Source organism: Monopterus albus, unplaced genomic scaffold (genome assembly GCF_001952655.1).
Source record: "Monopterus albus unplaced genomic scaffold, M_albus_1.0 scaffold9.1, whole genome shotgun sequence".
Lineage (NCBI taxonomy): Eukaryota > Metazoa > Chordata > Actinopteri > Synbranchiformes > Synbranchidae > Monopterus > Monopterus albus.
In genome coordinates this window covers 59,900-86,170 of record NW_018127889.1, presented here as the reverse complement: position 1 = coordinate 86,170, position 26,271 = coordinate 59,900, and the positions used below count along the sequence as shown (strand labels likewise).

General features: G+C 39.4%; 3 protein-coding genes across 6 annotated transcripts in view; 2 read left to right on the top strand and 1 right to left on the bottom strand.

Annotated features, from left to right (window-relative positions):
* znf106b (zinc finger protein 106b) overlaps window positions 1-235 on the top strand; it is a 10,307-nt gene extending 10,072 nt beyond the window's left edge. The window contains exon 20 of the mRNA XM_020587776.1: window positions 179-235. Within this exon, the coding sequence (XP_020443432.1) occupies window positions 179-235 (57 nt within the window). The remainder of the gene's footprint in view (window positions 1-178) is intronic.
* A 764-nt stretch (window positions 236-999) lies between these two features.
* capn3b (calpain 3b) lies at window positions 1,000-12,130 on the bottom strand. Of its 3 annotated transcripts, XM_020588803.1 has the most exons (22): window positions 11,704-12,130; window positions 10,594-10,663; window positions 10,214-10,332; window positions 9,681-9,814; window positions 8,941-9,109; window positions 8,401-8,484; window positions 8,215-8,306; window positions 7,953-8,030; window positions 7,041-7,201; window positions 6,721-6,890; window positions 6,618-6,629; window positions 6,250-6,458; window positions 6,053-6,089; window positions 5,077-5,163; window positions 4,432-4,503; window positions 4,283-4,340; window positions 4,138-4,205; window positions 3,756-3,824; window positions 3,592-3,670; window positions 2,147-2,263; window positions 1,803-1,861; window positions 1,000-1,576 (listed from the first exon to the last, which is right to left on the bottom strand). In XM_020588803.1, the coding sequence occupies exons 1-22, from the start codon at window positions 12,001-12,003 to the stop codon at window positions 1,550-1,552; spliced, it is 2,271 nt and encodes a 756-aa protein (XP_020444459.1). In that variant the 5' UTR covers window positions 12,004-12,130; the 3' UTR covers window positions 1,000-1,549. The 3 variants fall into 3 exon arrangements, with proteins under 3 accessions (XP_020444459.1, XP_020444464.1, XP_020444474.1); XM_020588808.1 differs by lacking the exon at window positions 5,077-5,163 and having other exon boundaries at window positions 11,704-12,003; XM_020588818.1 differs by lacking the exons at window positions 1,000-1,576; window positions 1,803-1,861; window positions 2,147-2,263; window positions 3,592-3,670 and having other exon boundaries at window positions 4,138-4,201; window positions 11,704-12,003.
* A 2,014-nt stretch (window positions 12,131-14,144) lies between these two features.
* nrbp1 (nuclear receptor binding protein 1) lies at window positions 14,145-24,543 on the top strand. Of its 2 annotated transcripts, none has more exons than XM_020588832.1 (18): window positions 14,145-14,695; window positions 15,007-15,265; window positions 16,826-16,948; window positions 18,416-18,517; window positions 18,615-18,704; window positions 18,887-18,927; window positions 19,112-19,206; window positions 19,508-19,591; window positions 19,673-19,731; window positions 20,136-20,234; window positions 20,327-20,459; window positions 20,701-20,791; window positions 21,046-21,096; window positions 21,368-21,503; window positions 21,863-21,916; window positions 22,024-22,087; window positions 22,886-22,941; window positions 23,073-24,543. In XM_020588832.1, exons 2-18 carry the CDS (start codon window positions 15,035-15,037, stop codon window positions 23,166-23,168), a joined length of 1,605 nt encoding a protein of 534 aa, XP_020444488.1. In that variant the 5' UTR covers window positions 14,145-14,695; window positions 15,007-15,034; the 3' UTR covers window positions 23,169-24,543. The 2 variants fall into 2 exon arrangements, with proteins under 2 accessions (XP_020444488.1, XP_020444497.1); XM_020588841.1 differs by having other exon boundaries at window positions 14,145-14,709.
* Window positions 24,544-26,271: the final 1,728 nt, after the last annotated feature.

Genomic DNA, 26,271 nt, shown 5'->3' with positions numbered 1-26,271 from the left:
ATTACCATTAGCTCATTAGCTAATGGCAATGCACCAGTTAATGAAATCATCTCACTACCAGCTCTCTAATCAGAATGGGGGAGAAGGCACCGCCTTCACGCCAAGCATGTGTCCTTTTTACTTGTGGTTTAAACATTTCTATGAAAACAGTTTCTCAGCCTTTGGATCTTTCTTGTAGGAGCTGCCTGAACACATGCAGAGGCATGTGGCGAGTGACAGTAAGGTGCAGCCTTGACCGGAGAGGAGGTCAAGCGAAGCAGCAGAAGACGCTTGAGTTTCATCCATTACAACATTTTCTTTTTGTTTCCAATTGTTTCAGGATCAGTGATGTCTGGTTGGGCTACTTTTTCTTGAACTGGTCTGAAAAAAATTATTTGGACAGGTATAATCTAGGCAACTTTTTATACAAGCCGGTTTACATCTATGAAAAGTTAGACTGTATTAATTAATAAGTTTAAACTGTAAGGTAGAGACGTGAGGCAAAGATGCGGAGTGAGGTGAGAGGGACAGGCGCATGAAGAACAGCTGGAAGTTAATTGTTGTACTTGATCAGCAGTGGCAGTTATGGTAGGCCACTTTAAAACCCTTACTGCCTGATTGCTGCAGTTTGTCCAAACACACAAACATCATACACACATTTTCAGATACATTGTGACTTCTGCTTTTCAAGGATATATGTTCCAAACAAGGTGCTCATTTCAAACTCCAGATCTTGCCTGTTAAACGTGACATTTTAAGCATTTATACAGTATCAAAGTAATGCTGGGTGAGCACTGTTCTGATGTACATACAAGATGTTAATAGTCAGTCTTACAGTTTAAGAGGATTATTTTCATTACTTGCAGCCATCTGATATCATCCATTTGCACACCCATGAGTCACTGTAAACATAACGGGAAGGTGAGGGCTTCGTCTTTGTGAAATGTGTGGCTGTTTGAGGATTTTTGAGTCCCTTGCTAAGTTTTTGAGGAATTCACTACTGAAATCGTCATCATTTCATTTTCCCATGGACAAGCTGTCAGGAGACAGTTCAACACCTGATTGTATTAGTGTATATAATAGTTTTGCCTGCATTTAAATCATTTTTCTTTTTTTTAATCAGAATTTGAGAGTTCATATTTTTCATCCTACATTGCCATTGCTTGTTATCTTTCTGAACTTCACAACTTTGAACCGCTGTATCTTTAATTTCTTTCTGATTCAGACTTTTCTCCCACCACAGTTTAACACTTGTTCATGTGATGACATTTTCTTTTTCTTAATTTTTGTGTGATATACTGTGCAATATGTGTTTCATTTGTAATTATTACTTATTGTATGTGCACAGCAATAAAAAGGCAAATAGAATTTAGCGTTCACCTCCAATATATTTAAAAAAAACAATACATTAAATATTTGTATATAGATTTGTCCGACAAAATTCATTATGTTTAATAAAGTGTAGGTAAAGAGAAAATTGAGCAGTTATCCAGGAGAGTTAAGTCATGGTGAAGTCTGTGACAGGCGAGTCTCCAACTGTCTGCAGCTGCTCCAGGGGTCAAAAAGCGACTTAAGAGTACAGTGTCAGCTGAAGCCACTGGAAATGGAACAAGAGAAGTGAGAGGCTTGAGATTAATCTGACAGGGTGAGCTATAGCTACCAGTACTACTTCCTCCAAGAATGAACCTTGATGCACCTTCATCACAAGCATGTCTCAGTGGTTTAACTAATACTGCATGTATGTAATAAAACATAAGCATGCACTTAAATGTATGACACACAGTAGCACTTTCTAAAGGTCAAAATACTAAAAGTGGCCTTGCCTCCAGGACATTGAGCTTTATTATTCCATCTCCGTCTTTGTCAAAGGCGTTGAAAGCTCCTGCAAGAGACAATTGATCAATAGTCTTCATCACTCTCTTTATATTGACCTTCACACAGTTGGGAAAGGCTGTAATTGCTATGTAAATTTAGACCTGCATAAGACATTAAAAAAGTCATTTTTAGTTTTAGACAAAAACACAGGTTAAATTAATATTGCTGACCTGTTGCATTTATAGCATTAATCAGCTGTGTAAGATATTTTTGGTGTTAATACACAGTACCAGGATGTTTATATTTTTGGGTTAATTTCAATTGCACAAGCTCAGGTGTGGTGTGTACTTACTGAACATGCCCTCTAGCCTCACTAAACAGCAGATGTAACTGTCAAAGTCGATGTTGAGGTGTTCATCTGCATAGCGCATGGCTATGATGTCATACAACTGTTTGTTGAGTTGAAACCCTACATGAGGAGATGATGAAACAGATAATATTGTAGTTTTTAACATGAGGCTGTAGAGTATGGATGTGACCTCTGACAAAGGCTAATAAAAAAAAAATTAACCATTTTATCATTATATAGTGGACCCCTTCGGGGAGTCGACCCGCAGGTTGGTTGACTACACTCACTGTCCTTAACCCTCAGAGAATCTTCAAAAACACTGTACACTGGTTACCCTCAGGACAAATTTGTCCTATGGCTCACATAAGGGTGTAAAATTATTATAAATTCATAATTTTTTCCACTTTAAATGAGCCAATCATTTAAAACTACTCCTGCCTGAAATATACATATTAAACATGAATTATATTTTTGGAATTTTTAACCCTTTCTATGCCAGTATGTTTACATAACTCCATTGTTTTTTATGGAAAAAAAACAAACTAAGATATTTTCCAAAAAATACATTTCAACCAGTATTTGATTATTATTATTATTACTACTAGGCCCTGAGATGGGTCAATGGTTGGTAGCAACACTGATTTGGATGCATTTTTTAATTTTATGCAGTAGCAGAATTACAATATCACTGTACACTGATTACCCTCGGGACAAATTTGTCCCACTTCCCAAAAACAACTGTAAAAATATATATTATTATTACCCTGTTGTGTTCTAAAAATAAATTTCAAATGCAAGATCAGTTTGAACCAGAAAACACTTATTTTACAAAGATGAACACTAAATATTGAACACTAACACCTCACTCTCCTGCTCCTGAGCAGGGGCTGCAGATCCACATGCTGTAGTCCTTGCACAGGTTCCTCTCACATTTGCAGCATACATGTCCTGCTTTTCTCTTGTCTTTACAAAAGAAACATGGCTTTCTGCCCTTGGTTTGCTGTGAGAAGGGCCTGCAGCAGCAGCAACACCCTGAAGGTCGGTCACCACATAGTGTTTTTAATGGGTTTAAATGGGGACAAATTTGTCCCGAAGATCAAAAGTGTGAGTATTTTTGTAGTTTTGTCATTTTAGGCTAATTTAAGGAAGTGAGACCACAATTTTTAAGTTTTAAAACAATAAATATCCTGTAGTAAATTTGAGCTACATTCATTCAGCACAGCTAAAATGGCTTGGAAAAAAAACAACGCAAAACCCAAATTTGTCCCTGAAAAACTCCTGAGGGTTCTGCAGCCAACCTACCATTACCGGTTTCCCCTGACTATTACAATTTATAATATTAGGGTGGGAAGCACAAAAGCACGGACTTTAAAGATAAAGTGCAAAGCCTGAGAGGAGAAGCCACTGACTGGTTAAAACTTTAAAGGTATTTCCATCAGGGTTCTCACCTGCATCACTAACAGCATTCCTCATCTCAAAACTACTGATCGAGCTGGATTTGTCTTTATTGAAACGTTTGAAGATCAGCTGCAAACATGTGAGGAGACAGTCAGATAAAAAAAATGTATAGATTAGATAAATATGAGAATTAGGGTGGCTACAATCACCTCCCCTGCCACTCCTTGATCTTTCTCCACAAGTGTTTGAACTCCTGCAGGTTCAGCTTACCCGAGCCATCGGTCTGAGAACGGCTCAGTTATGGCAATAATAAATAAGAATAAAAAAATAAAAAATAAATGTAAAAAAAAAACGGATCACTTTTTACTTACTGATATTTTTGGCTAAACTTACAGTACTCTACAGGTTTGTCAATACAATTAGAATTGTAATTAAGTAATAGATTTGTTGTCTCTTGGTTATCAGAGTAGAGAAATGAGAAACTGGACATCAAATTTTAACTTTCCTATAATTTTACAATTTGATGCAGAGATTCAACCCAACGCCCTGTTAATACTTCTTTTATAGCCAACAGGAGGCTGCTCTGTTGAGGATACATCCATCAAGGCGATTATACTCCGACACGTCTCAAGGCTGAAACCTTCTTTAATCTTGATTTCACTATCTGTGGGAAAGGATAACTTAGTGTGAGTGATTATCGTGTGATACAGGCTGAAATAATGACGTTTTCAGTTCACTCACGTTTGGTGAGTACATTCTTTATGATGGTCTTGAGTTCACTGGCGCAGATCTCCATGTCCTGATGGAGGGAGGAAGCATGTATTTCATTTGAGATCAAATAAAGTGCATTATGTTTGCAGTGGGTTGTCCTCTGTCTCGCTGGTACTCACCTCACCAGCAATCTGCTGGTAAATGGCTCTGAACTGTTTTTCCTCCTCAGTCTCTTCCTGGGACACTTTTTGCTGAAGGGCAGATAAGAAGATTAGTCATTTATAATTAGAGTTATTGGCAGAGGAAATACATTTATTTATGATGAATGTGTGAAATTTGCTAGTTAGTATTTTCAAGGTATAGTGAAGCATTCTGAAGGTAAATTCCTAGATGCTGTAAAGGGCATTAAAGCTAGTTAGCTTTATCTTTTGCTGCTTATTTTCTTCATTATGATTCCCTACCACTAACTATGACTTAAAATATATCTTTGAATTACACACAAGCTTTTATACCTTCAATTTGTTCCATCGCTGCATGTTATGATATATTATCACTGGATCCATTTCATGTTAGTACCAGAGGAGAGCAGTGCAAAAGAAAAAGACCATAAAGACAGCTAACCCTGAAGTCGTACAAGCAAACAGGTGCAGTCGTGCCACTTGAGATTATTTGGCTTCAAACTCAGTTGTTTTATTCCAAGTAATGTTATCTGACCTAGTCAAGATTATGTGTCAGAGTTGCCATTCTCTAGAAATTACAGCATGGCAAAGATCAGTACTGGTGTTAGGGTTCAGCAATCTGACACTCTGCTGTAGGGAGGTTACCTTTAGCTTCTTCCTCGTTTCCCCCAGAATGCTGTCATGCTCGATTTCTTTGTTGGCATGTGCTCTGTCTGACACAAATACAATAGGCTGGCATGTGGGTAATGGCAATGGTTGGCAAAAGGGGAGAAGAATTATAAAGACAAACAGAAAAGAAGAGAATTAATTTACAGTTTTTTCTACTGCCTATGAACTGTTCATTCAGTTTTGGCACAATCTATAACTACCAACACTGCAAAGCAGAGACAGAAGCAGTGGGTAAAGTTTAAAAGCAATCTACTTGCGCTGCTGCCAGTGCATACGATACCTTTTCTTTCTTTTTCTTGTCTTGCTGATGGCCAATAAGACAAGGAAGGACAGAAGGATGAAATGAGATGAAAGAGAGGAAACGCTTGGATATTCAAGTGTGTTAGTAACTAGTGGGAAAAGAGCTGATGAAATATGTAGAGTACACAAATTAAATTAACAATATATCAAATTCAAACTGATATTAGTGCCAAAGTGTGTTGCAAACCCAGTACACTGGCTAGAGAAATGTGCACTGCTGGTGGACCATGCATAGGTATATTGGTGTTATCTGTGCAACACTTCATCAAGGACACAGGGTTTTCTACTTCTGTCTCATTTCTCTCTGTGTATTTTGGAGATGCCCACATCTCTGGGTTAAACTAACATCAATCCTTGATCCCGACCTCCTAAAAACAGTTATGCAATGTTGGCTTCAGACCAACCCCTCTACAATGAACCTCTTCATAGACACTTTCAGCTATCTGTGCTCCACTTTCAAGGAACGGACACTGATAAGTGGTTTTTAACTGGCCACTGGAAGTTATTCAAAGCATACTAAAAAAAAAAAAAATAGAAAGTCAACTCACTCCTCTGTTTTGAATCATTTATCAACAGCAATATCAGCCATAATTCTTCAAATATATTGTGACCCACCCACCCACACACACACTTATTCAGTCATGTTACAGACCTGTGGCTGGGCAATCCCGATTGTAGTCTCCATTTCCCTGTGAGAAAAATAGACACATTAGCATCCCTGCCAGTCATTCTTAACTGACTTCATTTAAAGGCTTCAATATATTTTATGATTCTACTATCAACAACCCCCAAAATAATATCAGCTGCACCACTAAATATAGCCATTGCCGCGCCCTCAGCGATTCTTACTCGGACACGCTTTGCTTCTCAGAGAACACCCTGAGGATGAACTCTCCCTCTTCGTGGGGTTCAAAGGTTGTGGGGATGATGACGTACTGTCCTGGGGGCAGGCGGAAACGCTCCGTTACCTCCCGTAGGTTAATGTAGGTCTTGCATTTAGCTTTGGAGGCTGTATACAGAAAGAAGTCCTTCTGCATATGCTGATTCACTCCCCACATCTACAGATGGAAAATAAGCAGTCATTGTGTAGCAGCTGAGATCTTAAGGATGCTGAGATGAAAATCAGCTATTCAACAAAGAAACTATGGGAAATAAATGTGCTAAAAACAGGAAACAGGGACTTCATCATAATAACATTCTTCGAGAGAGAGGCATACCTCCTTTGGGACCTGCAGAGACACAAAAGTTAAAGTTCAACTCAAGTGAATGGACATCAGCTTATTGGTGCCAGAGATAACGTGAAGGTCATAAGGTCACTACCTCGTAGATGGAAAATCCAATTGTGAGGAATTTGGCCCCCTGATAACGCTGCATCCTTCGACCTTTTTGCATCAGAGCCACAACCACAGTGCAGACCACCTCCCCATCCTCTGGGTCATCATCCTCCTCATACAGCTCCAGCCAATACTGAGGGTTCGTCCAAAATGTGTCTGTAAAACACAAAAGCTAAATCTGCAACAGGTGGTCATATGATAGTAGTCTGAATAAAGTTACAGAGATACTGGGGACAAAAAGTGGTTTACCAATGTTGGCTTCTAAAGGCATAAAGCTGCCATAATTGTTAAAGAGTTACTGCCTACCTGGGAAGTTTCTGCAGCCACCAGCGGAGCTGCCTCTCACCCAGCGACCCTCATGGACCGATACTGTCCAGCTGTGTCTTTCATCACCCTGCAGCGTGTCGGGGGTCAGGTTGCACATCTCCAGTTTAGTGAAGTTCCTCTTAAAATCCTCAAAAGACATCCTAGACAGGAACACGAAAGAGGAAGCTTGTAGGAGACAAACTCTGGGAAGAGAGTTATCTGTCCTCTTGCTCTTCTTGAGGTGTGTCTCATTTTGTCCCTGTTAAAGCGATTTTTGGAGGACAGATGTCCAAATGAAGGATATAAGGATCGGGACTGTCGTATGCTGTTCAGATTGTAAACTGACTTGGATCCAGACTAAAGAGTAAAACACTAGTGGCCCTTCAAGGTCATACATGAATAGACATCACACAATCAAGTAAAAATGTTAAAGAGGTGAAAAATTGAGACACATTTCTTCTTTGGAGGTCTTTACTAGTCTTAAATGTGCAGTGTCAGAGGGTGACTGCAGAGGGCAGCTTGTTATGTTCAGTTCCAGCCTAATCACTCTGTGCTGTGTCAGCCAACATGTCACTGGAAGGAAGTACAACAGCGGTGACAATATAAACTTAATATTTTATTCTGAAACAAACGTATCACATAAGGATTTTAGTACATGTGTTAAAATGACAATATCTATATAGTTAACTAATGTTTAGCATGTTAGCATTCTATTGTAGAGTTAAAAGTCGAGCTAATTGTGATGGTCACTGGTTTGAGGGTTTCTAATTGTATTGAACAAATGGAAACTTTGACCTTGTGGTAGCTGAACTGAAAATGAACTTCATAGTAGACATTTCCCTCTGGTCTAAAGTGCTGAACAAGCCAAAATTAAAAATGTGATGAAATAAAAGTCACACTGATTTCTCTTACCAGAACTCGCTTGACACTAAAGTCTGCTTTTTTAGGTTCTCCCTGTCTGCGATGGAAATGGTCGACCACTCCTTTGAACTATGGAATGATAAATAGTAAAGCGTTACATATGGCTACTGAGTATTTGCAGAGTTAATCAGTGACACCTAGGTCATATAGGCTAGTGTTTACAAATATAAATGATAGCACCATTATCAAGTTATCAGTCCATCACAATACAATTTAGTATGTTACCATGACAAGTGTTCCAGGTCAAACTTACTTTGCACTCCAGGGTCCCTTCCACAGCACCCATCCCCAGGGATTACGCAAGCGAATTAGACGAATCCTGGTGTCCTTTGCAACCCCATCGCACTAGGAACAACACTTCATTAGCAGTGCTGGAAAATCTCTAGTCTTACAAAGAATACCAAATCTGCATTTACTGTAAATGGACATTTCACTGTACCTCCTCCAAGGCGATGATGGAATAAGCATGACCTTTCACCAGCCCGTGGCGAGTCTGAGATTCCATTTCACTGGCTGAAAAAATCTGAGATTCAAGACTTGTCAGTGCAGTGCAGTGGGTTTTGGGATGATAAATCTTGCTAAATTGTAATTTATTCTAGATTTGCTGCCTAAAATCACACTTGCTGCTATAGTTCAGCTGCTCATATTTTGGCAAAATTATTGAAACACTGATTTGCATCAAAAGTAAAAAAAATGTCCAGCTTTATGCCCATTGTTTGGTTCTGCATGTTTGTTGTCTTTTTGCTGTCTTTGGGGTCTTTTCTGTTTTTTTAGATATTTTGTGGCATTTCTAGTAGTTCTGCATCTCTTTGTAGTTGTTTTCCATCTATTTTCTTCTAATTTTGTGGCTTTTGTTCTCATTCTGTATTAATTGATGGGCCTTCCAACAGAAAGATTAACAGTTTCCTCTAGGTTCTGTGGTCTGGGGCCCCTGACCCCTTGGTTTTCTGTGCATTTTATTGTTTTCACTACAACTCACATCTATGGCGCAGCCCATCAGTGATCCTCTCTCCAGCGCCTTCCTCATGATGTTGTAGAGCTCACCAGGGGCTTCAGACAACTCAAAGTATTCTGTAACTCCACCTGTGAAATCCTCCATGGCTTCCAAAGTGTTTCCACCTTTCAGGGCCTCATAAGACCCGTGCAACCTGAGAGAGATGCCAATCATGCTGGTGACTGTCCATTCTCCAAGGCTTGGATTTTTCACAGTCTGCAGCCAGTTTGGGAAACATGTGAACACTGGGGATGTGTGCCTACTTAGTGTGGCTACACTACAAAAAATATGTAGCTTAGTAAGATATTTGGTTCAGATTTGGTCCTAAAAATTTGTTCAGGAAACGTAATGCCAATGAAGTGAGAGATCAGTGGTTTTGGGTGACAAAGTGTCTAAAACCAACTGACATTATCCTGATGCCTGTGGAATAATTTTTCTTAATATTCAATACTGTCAATTATACTGATTAAAAACATTTCAAAACAAATGAATCAAACTTTGAAAACACCTGAAATTATTTCATGTGCCGAGGTTTTGCCTTTCTAGCAAGTTCTAGCAAGGAAGCCAGAACCGCAGGCTCAGCACCAAATAAAATGACAAGCATTTGGCATCGGATAGAGGGAAATCTGAACCCAGAATGATTGAATTAACAGCAACACATGGGCTGCGAATAGGTGGACAGCTGCACGCTTCCTCTTTGCAGTGGGAATTTAGTCTCTGCTTACTTTGCATAAGCTTTTTCCAAAAGGGCGCTCCAGAACTCATTTATTCTGAATGATTTGGTGAACATCAGCTGGTTGTTGCAGGTGGGAATGCGGTCGTCCACAACCACATCAATCCATTCACCATAACGCCAGAACTGAAAACAGGAAAACAGAACAGAGTGAATAAGTGGAGAACAAAATATTACCATACAATTACTATACATATTCTATACAGTTACTCTGTATTTTCCTCTCTTGAAGATATGTCTGAGGCTATTACTGATATTAATATTGGAGAGATTTTAATCAAATATGACATTATATACAGTATGGACAGATACTATATATACTTAAACATTTCTGGGAGAGAATCCTTACATTTGGATTTGAACTAATTGTGAGTATCTACTAAACACTGAATAAGATTACTCTATGTGATTCCAGTGTAACCAAATCTAAACTGTTTATTGTATGATTGCATCAAAAGAGCAATATGATTTTTCAAGAACATAAAATCAGAGTTTGTTTCACAATATGAGGTGTTAATTTGAAACCTGGAAATGAAAGATGCCGGCATAGTTCTCGGTGAAGCTCTGATCCTGGGGAATTACTCTGTACAGCAGCTTCTCGTTCAGTGTCAGACAGGCGATGGCAGCGAGCAGCCAGCAGTCGCCTGTCAACAACAGATTCATGAGCTATAAAACACTGACCCAAGCATTCTGCATAAAGTGATACCACTGTCACAGATTAAAACCAGGTATACATTTCATATACAACATTTATTGTTTCTTTTTATGATATACTTATTTCTATTCTAGTACTTGGATCCTGGCCACAGCCACTCTTAGTCAGTTATATACTGTACTGTATTCCCAAGCAACCTAGTGAGTTGGAAAACCACTTTTTTTGAAAGCAGAAACAATATTAATATTACCCAATTCTCCTTGACAGATGTCTGTCCTGTTGGCTCCATCCACAATGAACTGGGGGTTTTCACAAATTTCCTGTCATAGAAAAAAAAAGAGTGTGTTAGGGGACTTTTCTCTGTGTGTTGCAAAATACTGTATATGCATAAAGTTTAGAGAGAGTTTAAGTAGATGTTAAGATTTTTATTTAAGCAAAGTTCTTGTGCAGTTGTTTGTGTTTCTGCAACATTTGACATATGAGAAACTCAGACCCAGACACCAGAAGCCACTTGGAGAACTTTCTCTGGCTGGAGTGGACCTGACTGGGAATCTCCCTTTGTATTTTCTTCATATTTATGAGAAAGTAGTTGTTATAAGTGTTACAAAGCTAAAAAGGTTGGGAACTACTCTGATTTAACTAAAAAAACACAATTAAAAAATCTAAAATCATGCAGCATTTTCTCACTTTTGAAATATACCAAGAATACAGTTTTCATAGACTAGAACAGAGATAAAGATAGCAGAGAATTTATTTAGTAAATTCACTCGACTCTCTTCATTACATGACTGATCAACACTAAGCCTGTAAAAATGCCTCCTCATGTTCCGAATATAGAGTGTACTTAACTGCTAACCCCTGGATGGGATTCATGTAACACTAGCTGCATTTGTGATCTGCCATTAAGCAGAAATCATGCTTCAGTTTTGTATTGCTCTCGATTTCTACAAAGCAGACATGAGGAAAAATAGTCACTTTTGTTTCTTTTTATTAGTAAGCAAGAAAATAATTCATTTATGAAAAAAATCCATGAATTCACATACACTGTGAGTCAAGGACATGTGTCTCTTCATGCCAAATTATGTCAGAAAAATATGAAGCCCTGGAGCCAGCACCCAGTTATCTTTATGTTTCTTAGCATCCCCTCTTGTGAGGGCCAGCTGTCTGTTATCATAGAAGGTGGTAATCCAGTGGGGAGTATGGAGCCATATCAACTGGAGACCCTACCAATGTGTTGTGGAGGAAGTGATTAGATATATCAGGACTTTAGAGAAGAGCTTTGTCAACATATTAGTGCCACTTTCACATGTGTAAGTGTAACTTGACCTAAAGCAAATGAAGACTGAAGACCGGCACTCACCGAGGGACGCTTCCACTCAATCTTCATTGAAGGTTTCTGACTGTAGAAGAGTGAGGAGTCATTTGCAGGAAACAGGGGATCTTCAAACAAAACCTTCTTCGTCACATATTTGTCTCGCAGTTCCAAAAAAGTCTTAAGACGCTTGGCATCCTTGACGGCCTCATTTCTGCTCAGAATTGCAGAGTAGATCGAGTTTGGAGCGTAATCACCGGGGCTGAATGATGTTTGGGTTTCATAAAGCACTTTCACCCTTGTATTTTCCAAAAGAGGCACTCTCCCTTCATGTTTGTTGTCGCCCATCTTGTCAGTGTCTTTCTCAGTCTGGGGAGCTTAAAAAGTGAAAAAACTGAACCCTGGAGTCTTTCCTTGTTTGCAAAACCAGAGCATGAACTTGCAAAACTTCCTCTGTTCTCCTTGACTCTGAGGTTCACTTTTAGTTCCTTTATTTGATGAAAAATACAGTTACTGCTCATGAACAATCCCCAACCACACTCTCACACCAACATATGCAGCTACTGTTGTGTCCCAGGAGCTGGCTGCACCTAAATATAGGTCTCTTTAAAGAAGGGGTGGAGGCTTCTCGAAGAGAGACTCTGGCCATGTTTCAGGTTACAGTATACTGTTCAATTGGGCTGTCCAAAATCTGTATCATAGGTCCACTAGAATAGAATACACAAATTGTTGTAGGGATATTTTATATTGTGAAAATACTGCTATGTAGGTCAATAAAGGCTAGTGAAGAAGTGTCAAATATCTCTCTATAGCTGAATAAATGACTGTTACACTAACCCCTGATTAGGCCAGGGCTTTAGCTACCATTGAGAACTCTGTGATCATTGTGTCAGTGGGCTAAATTCTATAATTGCACACATATAACTTGTTTTGCTTTCATATAATTAAAAAATATTTAAAAAATGGACTGCAGATGAAAAAAATGAATAAGTTAAACATAAGGGGTTTTGTATTCTCTTTTGGAATAACATGCATGGCAACATAGAGAGGACACAAACATTTAGTTTGATTAAAAAAAACTACAGAAAAATAAAACTGAGAGGTTATATAGTTTGACTGGTGGCTTTTTAGATGGGTAGGGTTCTGCTTCAAGAGTTTGAAGTCAGTATTTCTAAAATCTACTAAAGTCTAAAATGTTGTCTTATATGACACCTAGTGGTAAAACATTTAACATTCAGTGCCCTGTTGAGGCTGACATCACAACCCAGGATTCATTTGGCCTAGTTCTCTGTCATTCTTCATATCAAATAGGAAAGGGTGGCTGCTTAGCACATGGTTGCCAGGTATAAGGGAAACCGACATTCTTATTTCAATTTCAGGCAAAATGAATGAGATGATGAAGATGGTGTTAGGTTTATTCGTGTTATATGGTAAACTACTCCTTTATGTCTTGTCAGTGATAGCCATATGGAAGCCCATACTAGGAAAAGACAAACAAACAAAAAAACAATAGATGGAAAGTTAAAATTTTGGACTTCTACATCAAAAGCCCACATCCAGAGCAGTATACCGGACCCCCTGGACCCCCTGCAGTATGCCTACCGGCCCAATAGGGCCACCTCAGTCTCAGCCTAAGCCACTATTCCCTTTCTCACATGGAAAATGGAGACTCCTACATCAGGATACTCTTCATTGACTACAGCTCCGCTTTCAACACAGTTGTCCCCCACAAACTGCCCACACTAGGTCTGCACCCCACCCTCTGTGACTGGCTCCTGGACTTTCTGACTGACAGGGCCCAGACTGTCAAGATTGGCAATAGGACTTCAGCCAGCATTATCATGAACATCGGCACCCCACGGGGATGTGTCCTCAGTCCCATTGTCTACACCCTGTTCACCCAACTCTGTGCTGCCTCCCACAAAGACAACATCATCCTAAAGTTTGCGGATGACACCATAGTGATAGGTCGGGTGAGCAGCTTCAAATACCTGGGCGTCCACATCAGTGAGGACCTCACTTGGACACTTAACACCACACAGCTGGTCAAGATGGCCCAATGGCGGCTGGGCATTTCCCCTAGGATCCTTTGCAGCTTCTACAGCTGCATCGTCGAGAGCATCTTGACCAGCTGCATCACTGTCTGGTATGGCAGACATTTTCAGTAACATTTTATGCTTACATGATCAGATGATTTATCAGATAATATAGACACATACACAGATAATATAGACACATACACAGTGAACCTGGGATGTGATGTAATGTACAATCCATATTATATCAGAAAATAGTGATAAAATATTTATGTCTAAATACCATAACAGCACCCCTTCCAGAATGCTTTGGAAATACTTGATGTGCTTCTATAGTAATTTATTGTCTTTACACCAAATGTACAATGTTGTTGCTTCAGTGATTTGAACATCGCTAAAGGGGGATACAACAAGCTGTATTTGGCAACCTTTCTCAGCTCTGACGTTACGCAGCTCTTTTAGAGCAGTGTGAGTTTGGCAGTTGTCGTGAACGTATCTGGCTAAATATTAACTTGAGTTAAGTTAGTCCGTCGATATAAAGTTACTCATATTATTAACTTTGTTTTTGTTTCTATGAACTGTTATGGTGTTATTAATCAGTGAATGGGTGTAGTACTGTTGCAGTTTATTGTATTGTGTTGACATTAACAGAACTGGAGTCTTGAGACGCAGTAAGGGGCGGTGGGCTGCTACAGCTGTTGCTAGCTAGCAGAGAACCAACCAGCTAGCTAGCTAGCTAACCTAGCAAAACATCGAGCGGCATTCAAAGTGAATAAAGCCACGCCTGTGAACGTCGTTGGCTAAAGCAGTTTCCGCTGCTATCTCTGTTGAGTTAGCAACATAACAGAACATAGCGTAGCTAAAACGCTAGCTTGGCTGCAACTCCGCCGAGAAACCAACAAGACTGATATCTAACAAAGCTAAATAACCAGCTGGGATTGGTCTTCCACGGTGGGAGTTTGTTAAACTGGAGCTGGCATCGTCACAATTACAATCTTTAACACGTATGTCCAACCATGTATGATACTTTTCCTCTTATTTGTGTTAAGCTAATGTTTATTATGGCCTTCCCGAAAAGCTAAATCGGCCAATGGTAACCCAACTTATTTGTCAGTCTCAGCGGTCTACAGCAACTATGTTAGCAAGCTAGAACTCACAAATGCATACATACAGACATTTGTTGTCATGCTAGTTTTAAAATGTGATCTACTTTCCAAGTTTTGTATTTTACTTCGTCAGCCGTTAACAGATTGTTGCCGTGTTGTGGACTAACATTATGATGCTGATGGTGTGTTTGATTATTTCCGTCATGCAGCAGGCTGCTGGGCCTGATAACCAAGAGGATGTCTGAGGGAGAGAACAAGCAGGCCCTGGACACTGTCCAGGAGGCGAGGCCGGAGACGATGGCAGCTGCACCCACAGGTCAAGGAGTGCCATCGGTGTCTCCCCCTGTGTCTGTGGTGACCCAGCCTCCAGCTACTGCTGCCACCGAGGACGAGGAAGAGGAGAGTGAGGATGAGTCTGAGATTTTGGAGGAAAGCCCATGCGGACGCTGGCAGAAACGCAGAGAAGAGGTAGGTTTCAGATTTATCTGTGTCATTGTAGCCACATACCTGAATAAAAAGATGTTACTTTTAGGACAGTGGTTCAAAATGCCAAGGTTAAGAACATGTCATAGCTTCCATGACCTGTAAAATGTGTCTAGCAGTGAACTCTGTATCAAGTTTGTTATTTAGATGCGATGAAGATGAGTAGAGTAGAGTAGAGTAGGTACTTTATTGATCCCACAGTGGGGAAATTTCTGTGTTACAGCAGCAGCTATAGAGAACAACCAACATAACACCATAAGAACAGACACCACCATAAGAACAGGACTTCATAAAAACACGGAAGAGAACACAACGAGGACACAGCTGCTGTAACTTGCTGTCACTCCGTGCAGCACAACAAAGAACACTTAGTCTTAAAAATAAACGGTTACATAAAGGCAACAAAGCATTAGAACCAATACAAGTAGCGTCATCGGAACGTTACATTTTACACAGCACAAATAAGCAAATCAAAGGCATCTAAAAACAGGGCAGAGCAGCACTAGAGAGAATCAGGAACAGCAGTAGAGACTAAACAACCAGGAAATCAAGAACAATCGAATATTACTCACACAATTAATCCCACAATGGGGGAGAGAAACCTGTGTTTCAGCCATAAGTATCTCTGAGCAACTACTCAAATACCTAAAGCAGGGCAATGTACAGTATTTTAGAGAGATCAGGAACAAGATATTACACATGAGCCTATTTACAATGCATTTCACCCCCAGGAGCTGAATATTGCACCTCAGTAGATTATTACTTAGTCCCTCATAATTTCACCAAGCTTATCACTGCAGTGATGTGTTGTACGATCTGATTGCTGTAGGGAGGAAAAGTTCCTTCTTACACTGGGGATGTAACAGTCTCGTGCTAAAAGAACTGTTCAAAGCCTGTACTGTGTGGTGCAGGGGATGGGAGGAGTTATGCATGATGGATGTTAGTTTTACCAGCATCCTTCTGTCCGCCAACCTCCTCAATGGAATCCAGAGAGCAGTCTAGCTCTTAAACCAGCTTGTTGAGTCTCTTTCTGTCCCTGACCGTGCAGGGGCAGTGTGTGAGGCCGTCTATGACCTCTCCATGAGGACTACAGAGGATGTCCCAGAAACCTGATCCTAACCTGTTTTTCAAACACTCCTTAAAACTCACTTTTATTTGCAGTCCTTTAGCAACATCTCTGATTGATGTATTTGTTTTTGATTATGCATTTTTGCTGTTTATTATTTTATTGTGTATGTGTGATTTATTTGGTTTCATCTCTTCTGTTTTACTGTAAAGCACCTTGTAACCTAGGTTTAGAAAGGTGCTATATAAATAGAATTTGCTTGCTTGCTTATTTCTTTGAGAAGCTGTTTTTCTTGCTGGCATCTCTCCTTAATGTACCTGAGGGGAGAGGCATGTTGGTGATTCTCTCTGCTGTCCTCAGTCTTTTGCAGGGTCTTGTGTTTAGTTGCATTACACTTTCCATACTGTGTATACTGAGGTTTATCTTGCAGAGTTAGTTATAGATAGTAACTGATGTATTATTTTGTTTTCTTCTTGAAGGTGAATCAGCGCAACGTCCCTGGGATCGATAATGCTTATTTGGCCATGGACACTGAGGAAGGAGTTGAGGTGGTGTGGAATGAGGTCATGTTCTCAGAAAGGAAAAATTTCAAGCTACAGGAGGTAGGTGCAAAATGAGGCCAGTGTAGGAAGATGTGTCTGACATGTTAGTACAGTGCAATATCTTGGCACATAAGACAGTTATCATTGTGAGGATGATAGCAGCAAGAGGACAACATTTATATCAGTGACAATTTAAATGTCTTAACAAGGTGTTGAACATTGCAATTTTGAGTGCCAGGCTGCTTTCATGGAAGCCTACTGGCTCTCACCTCTTTGGCTTTAAGCTCATTAAGAAGTGGCTGAACTTGTTGCAGGAAGTAGCAAAGTAACACACTGTACCTGGCTGGATGCAAAAAAAAGTTCAGAAATTTTAATGGGAGATTCTGAATATGTATGTTTGTTTGTTTGTTTGTTTGTTTGAAATTAAATGAATAATTGCTGATAATGGAGTAAAGAGAAAGATCCAGAATTGATTTACACTCATTTGTGGAATTTGCATTTGACATGGCACATGGACATTGAGTGCAACAGCTAAGCTTCTGCAACAAGCTGGATTCTGTTTTAAATAACTGAAAATAAGAACATGTTTATTTAATGCTATTGCATCATCTAGGCTCTGGTGTGCTTTAAATTTATTGCTATAATGTTAATGTGGAACAGAGTAAGCTCCCAAATATTAGGGTGAAGGCTGTAGCCTCATAGTCCTAATGTATTTAGCACCACTCATGCTTGACATTTATAACTGGGACTTGCAAATAAATGTGTTGTTCATACGTTAATTATTGGTCTCTAGAAACACACAGCATATAATATTTTTGTCTCTGAGTTGCTCCCTTAAAGCTACAGTATGTAACTTAAGCCAACACTAGCATGAAATGCCTAATCAATCCACTCTCCTCCACCCAGCACCCCCTCCCTCTCCACTGTTCTACTATAGTCTGCTATGCTCTGCCATGCTCTGCCCAGCTCTTCACATATTTGATGTTATGAAATTAAAGAAATGACAGTGCAACAAATTTCTGATCAAACAGAAATAACTGAAAATCTCTGCTTGGTTATAGAGGCCAGTCCTGCTCAAAACCTTTTAGAAGCTAATATCTCTGCACTGCTGTTAGTGCTGTTCAATGAGTCTGGGTCACAGGGGGCTTCAATAGCACCTCTCCACATTAAGACAAGTTTTTGAGCAGATTTATACAACATATATATTTGAAAAAAGTTGCATAGTGTGGCTTTAATGTGGAAATTACTCAAACATGCTGGTAATTAAGGAACTTTTTTTTTTTTTCTCATTCTCGGACCACCTCTCCCCACATTGACATGCCGGGTCTGCCGTCAAGTGGCATTCTGGGACCTCATCATTTACAAATTATGCACTGCAGCTAAGCAATGAAAATTAATGTTGTCAAAACACAATGAGTACACATCTGACAACAAAGACATAAATCATAGCACCAGTTTTATTAGCAGTTATACAGTATGCTGCAACTGAAAAAAGTGATGAGTCATATCTTCAATTTTGTTTTGCAGGAAAAAGTCAAGGCAGTGTTTGACAATTTGATCCAGCTGGAGCACTTGAACATTGTGAAATTCCACAAATACTGGGCCGACGTCAAAGAGAACAGAGCCAGGGTAAGACATCGGCTCAGAAATCTCCTGTTCATCAAACCACAGAAAGAGGAGTTTAATGGTTTTAATGCTTTTCTGCTTCTGTTGTTTTTTTCTGCAGGTCATTTTCATCACAGAATACATGTCCTCAGGGAGTCTCAAACAGTTTTTGAAAAAGACAAAGAAAAACCACAAGACAATGAATGAAAAGGTGTGAAAGCTCTGCTGTAACTTACCAAAAGATGTTCAAATGCAGTTCACTGACGGTTGCGCTGAGAAGTCAGAAATAGTTGTTTAGCCCGTTTATGTTATTTGAACTGGTTTTACATGAACTTTTATTTTCTTATTTTATTTTCTTTCTTTTTTTTTGATGACCTATTTCTTTTCTAACAGGCCTGGAAGCGCTGGTGCACACAAATACTGTCTGCACTCAGGTTAGTCTAACAAAAAAAGTTGATTTATGCTGCTTAGCTTTTATAAGTTATGAGAGACACAATTATAGTCTTTTTTTTTTTTTTTACTGCAGCTGCATTTTTGAAAACCAGCTGCTGCAGTCAAATAAGTTTCTTGTGCCTGGTTTGCATTTTTTACTTCTTACCCTTCTCCTCTTGTTCCTAGCTACCTGCATTCCTGTGAACCTCCCATCATCCATGGCAATCTGACCTGTGACACCATCTTCATTCAGCACAACGGCCTCATCAAGATTGGCTCAGGTAGGCCTCAGACCATTCCAAGCAAGAGAATTTGAACGCTACATTGTGAAGCCAGTGACGTGGGAAAATAGAGAGTTGTCGGTATACTGACACCTGAAGCTCCTACGAAAAAAAAAAAACCAAGGTCTTTGTCAGACAAACATCTATATGAACAAAAGTATATATCCACAGCTCCACCTACAATTAGGAGAGCATGTGATTCCCACTGACCATACATGTTTTCTATACTGCTGTTTGCCTTTACTGTTAGCCTTATCTCTAGCATTAGTGTTAGTAATCAAGTCTTTTCCCACTAATGTAGTTGCTCCAGACACCATCAACAACCATGTGAAAACCTGCCGGGAAGAGCAGAAGAGCCTTCACTTTTTTGCTCCAGAATATGGAGGTAAAATCCTGCCTGTTTGACACATTTGTGGTATGTGCGGTGTTGTTATTGCGATTCTGATGAGCTTTTGCCTGCTTTCAGCTGTTGCCAGTGTCACCACAGCCGTGGATATCTATTCCTTTGGAATGTGCGCCTTAGAGGTGAGAGGAAACCATGTGGCTGTTCAGTCACATACTGGCAAATACAGTCACTTATTCCTTTGTTTGTGGTTATTCACCCAACATAATAAGAGTACCCAGTTTCCATGAATACAAGCTTCACAGAATACTTGATTTGGTAATGCACTGATGGTGTGTTTATATAGACATGCTTAATGCTGTTTTCTATTTGGAAATTCTGGGTTTGCTAGCTTTTTTTTTTTTTGCAGTCAGAAATGGAAATCGATATGTGGAAGTGCTTTTTTTGTTCCTTGGTCTGCAGTGATGACCTGAAATGTCTTGAAAATGTGTTATGTAACACTGGAGCACCTAATATTGATTTAAATGTTGCATTAGAGAGTTTATGAATCACTTCTAATCCACACTTTGGCCTCCCACTTCCTTAGATGGCTGTGTTGGAAATCCAGAGTAATGGAGATTCATCTTATGTGTCCCAAGAAGCCATAAACAGTGCCATTCAGTCCTTAGAGGACCCACTGCAGCGGGTGAGTGGAGAAGAACAATGTATTTAAAATCTGTAATGGCCATCTGGGAGAGAGATCCACAACATAGTTTTTAAAAAAATATATATTTTCAGGAATTTATCCAGAAGTGTCTGGAGGTAGATCCCAGTAAACGACCCACAGCCAAGGAACTGTTGTTTCACCAGGCCTTATTTGAGGTGCCCTTACTCAAGTTGCTGGCTGCACACTGCATTGTGAGCCACCAGCGTGAGTGAAAATACACACACATACACAAGCACACATGCTTTATCTAAACAAATGCTTTTGTCGGTTTTCAATATTGCGCTTCCTCTTGCTTTTTTTTCCAAGATCACCAACCCTACCTTTAAATCTGTTAGAAGGCCAGGCAGTGGACAGTCACAAAAGCATGCATTACCATAAAATGTGTTTGTAAGCTCGGAGACGTAATTGTGTATTTCTGAGTGCAGTGCTTTCTGTTCACCTGTAGATATGATTCCAGAAAATGCTTTAGAGGAGATGACAAAGAACATGGACCCTAACTTGGTGATTGTTGAGGGCAAGGATGAATTTCAGATGAAGTAAGTACATCAAAATTAGAGAATGGTCCATGAAAACCAAAATCTTCAGTGCTCTTCTGTCTGCAGTTATAATGTAACATTTTTACTGTCGTGTCCTGTACTGCAGCTTTTGTAAGTTAAAATAATGTTTTTGAACCTGTCTGAACTTCTGGTGGAAGCTAAATGAAAAGTTACCCACTATGACTAGCACTGTCTTTTTTTTTTTTTTTTTTATTTTGTTGAAGATTTATTTATCCAGTTTTTCTTTGCCTCAGGCTCTCCCAGTTTCCTGCCCTTGAGCTGGACAAGTTCCTGGAAGATGTGAGGTACGAAAACCTTAACACTGGGATCATACTCGGAGACCAGTTAGTTGATTTGAATGCATGGACTGGTGTTAGCTTGAGGTGGGGAAGTTAAAATGAGAATTGCTCACTCTGTACTGTAACAACAGCTTGAGTTAAAAATGCGAACTAGTTATTGTATTGCAGCTAAATGTATGCAAAGTACATAAAATGTGAAGTGGGGCATATTAGGGCTCAGGAAAACCTTTGTTTTAAAATAGACTCCAGTGTTTGCTGCCTTTTCTCTCCATATCAGGAATGGGATCTACCCTTTGACAGCGTTTGGGATGTCCTCTCAACAACAACCTCAACAGGAGGCAGTGAAGTCACCCATAGTGCCCCCCTCAGTCAAAACCCCGACTCCTGAACCTGCAGAACTGGAGACCAGGAAGGTAAGAACTGATAGTGGACCTTGGTCAGTTTAAGTTAGCAAATCCTCTGTGCTTTGTTTTCACAGTGTAAAATTGGAGCACCTCTTGTGACTGTGTTGGAACATATTTAGAATACTGAAAAAGAAAACTCCTGATCATACAGATCTCTAAACAGATCATATATTTGAAAACACATCCATGTCTTCTGCAAGTAAAGAGAAAAACAAAAGCCTCAGAAATGGGAAGAAAAGTTGTCTGTGTTGAATCTTTCTATGAAGGAAAAACTGCAAAACCACAAGTAATTTTAGAACTAAAGGATTTGTGTTCACTGAATTGTTTGATCAGTTTGCATGGTTGTTTTCCCACTTATAACTCCACAGGTCCTTCAGATGCAGTGTAACATTGAGCCTGTTGATGAGGGTACCAAGCACCATGTAAGTCTCATGAGTAATGAAGTCATCTTTGTGGTTCCAAGTATTGTGTATTGTATGTAATAAGTGCTTTATTTTGAGGGCCTTTGAATTGACTTTTCTCTTTTTAGTTGACCTTGCTGTTGAAACTTGAGGATAAACTGAACAGGCACTTGAGCTGTGACTTGTTACCAAGTAAGTATCTTTGACTTCAACATTAATAAGCCTGGCATTTGCACACATTTACTAAATTTGGTAATCACTGTTATGTTAACATTTGAAAACCTGTGTAGTAGGTGAACTGCTGTCAGTGCAGTGTTAGTCACGCTGTGGAGGCTTCACACAAACCAAAGACTGGCTTTTTACATTTGTGTTTCTCACTAAAAGCCTCATCTACATGAATCGATAAAGCCTAAGAATACAGTGTGTGCATTTTCTGCCTCATCTCTGCATCTTTATTGTTCAACATCAAGTTTGTAGTTTTCCTCTGCTACTGCTTTTGGTGAATGAATACATTCACCACACATTAGCATGTGTTACCGCATTCTGCTGTGTGTAGACATGTACAGTTGTAAGACACAGTAATGGCATTGTTTAGAAATTTGTTTGTTGATATTTGTGACTGGTGAAGATCAGATTACATTTCATGACCAATTTATCTAGAAAATCAGGAAATTGCAAACAATGCCATTACTTTTTCTTGTGACTGCAGATCATATTACCACATTACATACTGTAATTTCTGGACTATAAACCGCACCCACTAGCGGCTTATAGCCCGGAAAATACGGTAGACATGGTTTTAGAGGCTGTTTATCAAAGCTCCACTAATGGTCTAAACTTCACTCTGGTACCTGTAATCTCTTTGAGCAACGCAATCAAATGCCTTCAAAGACCATTATTTGATAGTTTTCACATTGACGTGGTGTAGATTTAACACCTCATTATCCTGGCACCATTCCAAGCTTTCTGACTGCTTTGTGTGTTGTCCAGATGAGAGTGTGCAGGAGCTGGCTGTGGAACTTGTTCAGCTGGGATTTATCTGTGAGGTAAGTAGAGTTCATCATCATGACCCTGCTGACCTCAACACTCTAGCTATTATTAATAGAACCGCAGCATCCTAACTTTGGGGTTTTACTGCCAAAGATGATTCTTTAACCTCGCGCTCCATCTTTTCCAGGGTGATCAACCACGGCTTGCATCTGTTCTTGAAGAGGCCTTCTCAAAGTTCTACAGCCGTAATGGTTCTCTCAATCCGGTGACAGTTTCCTCATAGCAGAGGACTCACCAGGGCTTCTTTCAGTCCTCCTCATGCTCTACTGCAGGACTAGTTTTATGCTCTACTTGTGAGGTGCAGGAAAGCTTTGCAAGGACAGAGGAGGAAGCCATGGTCTGATTTACAGATCCTGCAGCCTGTCCTTGTAAGTTCTGGTGGGAAAAGCTGCCACTTAGTGGTTGTTGCTTTCTATCCTTTTTCCCCTCCCACCCAATACAGCCATTTGCTTCTCTTTTCTAAAGGAAGTCCCATTTACAACTTAAAGGAAAATACTAATGTTTTCACTTTTTTGACTTGCTTCCTTCATTTCTAAGTCATGTAGAAGTGGTAGACGTAAGCCAAGTAAAACCAGACAACAGCAGTATTTTCCTTAATTCAGTATTAAAATTGTATTTTAAACATTTTTTTACTCAAAACTCTTGTCTGTATGAAAAACATTGTCCCGGCCTACTGAAGTGCACGTGTCATGGTGTTGTAAGGTTAAGTCTGGTTGTCTGGTCCTTTCTGAACTTTGTCTTGAGAGGTGAGTGAAGCATTGTCCCTCCTTGTATTGGTTTCAAAGACTGCATCGAGCTTGCAGTGCAACAGATAACATCACTTGTAATTATAGCAGTGTAGTCATGCGGCTGTGACACAATCTGAAGAGTTACCGATAAAATATCAGACATCTAATTATTTCTGTACCTCTTCTCGAGTGTGTACTGTACTTTTCTTTCAGCGTCATGGCCGGTGGTTGGTTGAATGTATGCCTTTATATGCTCTCTATCCTTAAATTAAGTTGTTTTATATGGAAAGGGGTGTAAACTGTGATCAACTACTAGCTTCTGTTTTCAAGTAGCCCATTGCAGCCCTTATCTGTTAGTCAATAAATTGTATTTAGGTGGTGTTTTACACAGGTTGGTTTAGATCCATGGACAGATATTTTGTTTAAGCACATGATCAAATGGAAATGATATGCAACAAGCTTGGTCTGGAGTTGGTTCAGCTCTCACTGTAATGATGATGTGGATAGATTGTAGAGAAAATGTCAGCATTTAGATTTTGTGGCTCAGTCTTTTGGGGGGGCTGGGGCTGTCTGGGTGATGCCAGAGCTGCAATGTGTGCTCACCTCTTATAACTTCAGTTACTGGCTCAGAACACTCCATTTGAGCTCTTGGCTAGTTTGCACTACTGTACACTCACTGATCCAGTCTTGTCTTCTCTATGCTGCGACTTCCTTCTGTTAGGGTCTGTAGATGGTGCAAAATTCAAGTGTGGGGCTGCCTGGCATGCTTGTTACCATCTTGTACACTGTATGCTGGACCACTGTGCTCTGTTTCTGCTACATTTACTGCATCTACCCCCTTTTTCACTTCCTGAAATTAAAAAAAAAAAATTCACATCAGTACTTTGAGTACCTTTTGCATAACTACATTTATCCTTTGGTTATTGTATAAATACAAAGGCCTGTGGAAGTATACAGATGTTAACAGGTCAAATTGGGCCTCACTGGTAAAATGCATTGTGTTTTCTACCCCCCCTCACACTGCAGCTATAATTCATTATATGAAATGTGCCAATCCACACTGAATCCATAAAACCTTTTTTTGTTTGTGCTTCATCTTTATTCACTCTGCTGCATTTAGTGAAGCCTAATTTCCACAGTCAGCTGTTTTAAATCACACAAATCCTGTTTTCTGTTTCTACTAGTATCTGTTCAGGCTACTTCAATTTCAATTTGTCTCTCTGTAATGAGCTGGGGAAAATCAAACCAGTACATCCATAGGCTACTTAAAAGTGATTTCTTCCTGATACTCAAACTATGTTTGTCCAGTACATATGTCTTGTTGGTCAGCCTGGAGTAGAATCTCTGTCCCGCCGCTGTCCGGCAGACAGGTGTTCTGATGAGTGTCTTGCTTTTATTGTGTTTTAACAGTAAGTGACTTATTGCAATCAAGCTATAGCACGTATTTTAATATGTAATGTATGCAGGTGACTGATATTTGCTGTCTTTTGAAACATTCTATTTCCCTGCAGTTGTCACCGTTCTTACAGCCTGCAGTCTGGTACAGAAATAAATTGTCTCCTAAGATTTTCACCTAAAATTTAAAAAAAGATAAAATGCCTCAGTAACTTTAGGTGCATCTACAGTATGGAGAACAAAATGAGGCAATTAGAAGAAACTTGTTTCAAATACTTAAAATATTTTTTCTTTGTGAATTACTAGTGAATTTCATGTTTTTGGGAATCTAAAATGTATTCAAATCAAAGCTGGAAATATTGCTCGAGTTAGGCTGTGACAACAGGTTGTGAGTACAGTTTTGGTAGTTTCATCTTTAAACCTGGAACCTGAAGTTAGAACAAAGCCTTAAATAATGTACACAAAAACACAAAGGAGATTAAATGCAATTGTTTATACAAAAACGCCATCCTGGTGTATCAGGAGTTGTGATCTCTACCCTCAGAGCATCACTGTTGAATTGACGATTCAAAATATTACGAAACTGTAGCCCTTGTACAAGTAGATTCATGTACATAATTAAAGTCACAATATGTGCTCAAATAAGTGGAATTAAACACGTTTCATGCTGACAAAAACACATTGCCGTACAAAATTACAGCAGTATAATAAAAGTATCTACAGCAAGGCTAAAAAAAAAGTTTTAATATGTAAAACACCCTATAAAAACACTAAATAAAAAGCTACCAAAATGGTGACATCCAGTTCGTGAGTGTTTTTCAGCGGCATGACTACTTAATTCTGTACATGGCAAGTTTAAAAAAAAAAAAAAAAAAAACAACAAAAAAAGTAAAAAGCCCTTCAATTAACACACATTTTTTTTTTTTTTTTTTTTTTTTTTTTACATTAAATCTGTTTTACTTCCCAGTTTGGAAGTAATATATAGGCACAGTAATTAAATCCATGAACATGTTTGTTCAACACTATTCCTTGTTATTCACAACTCCACTTCAAGTCATGAACAAAGCTGCCAAACAAAGTAGCAACCAGTTTGCTTTTCCAAACATTAGCCATTGGGGAGCAGAGAGCAGCCAAATGTCAAAATGTTGCTATTAGCCGTCAGTGGAAGCAATGAGATAATCACTGCTCACACTCGGCTCCTTT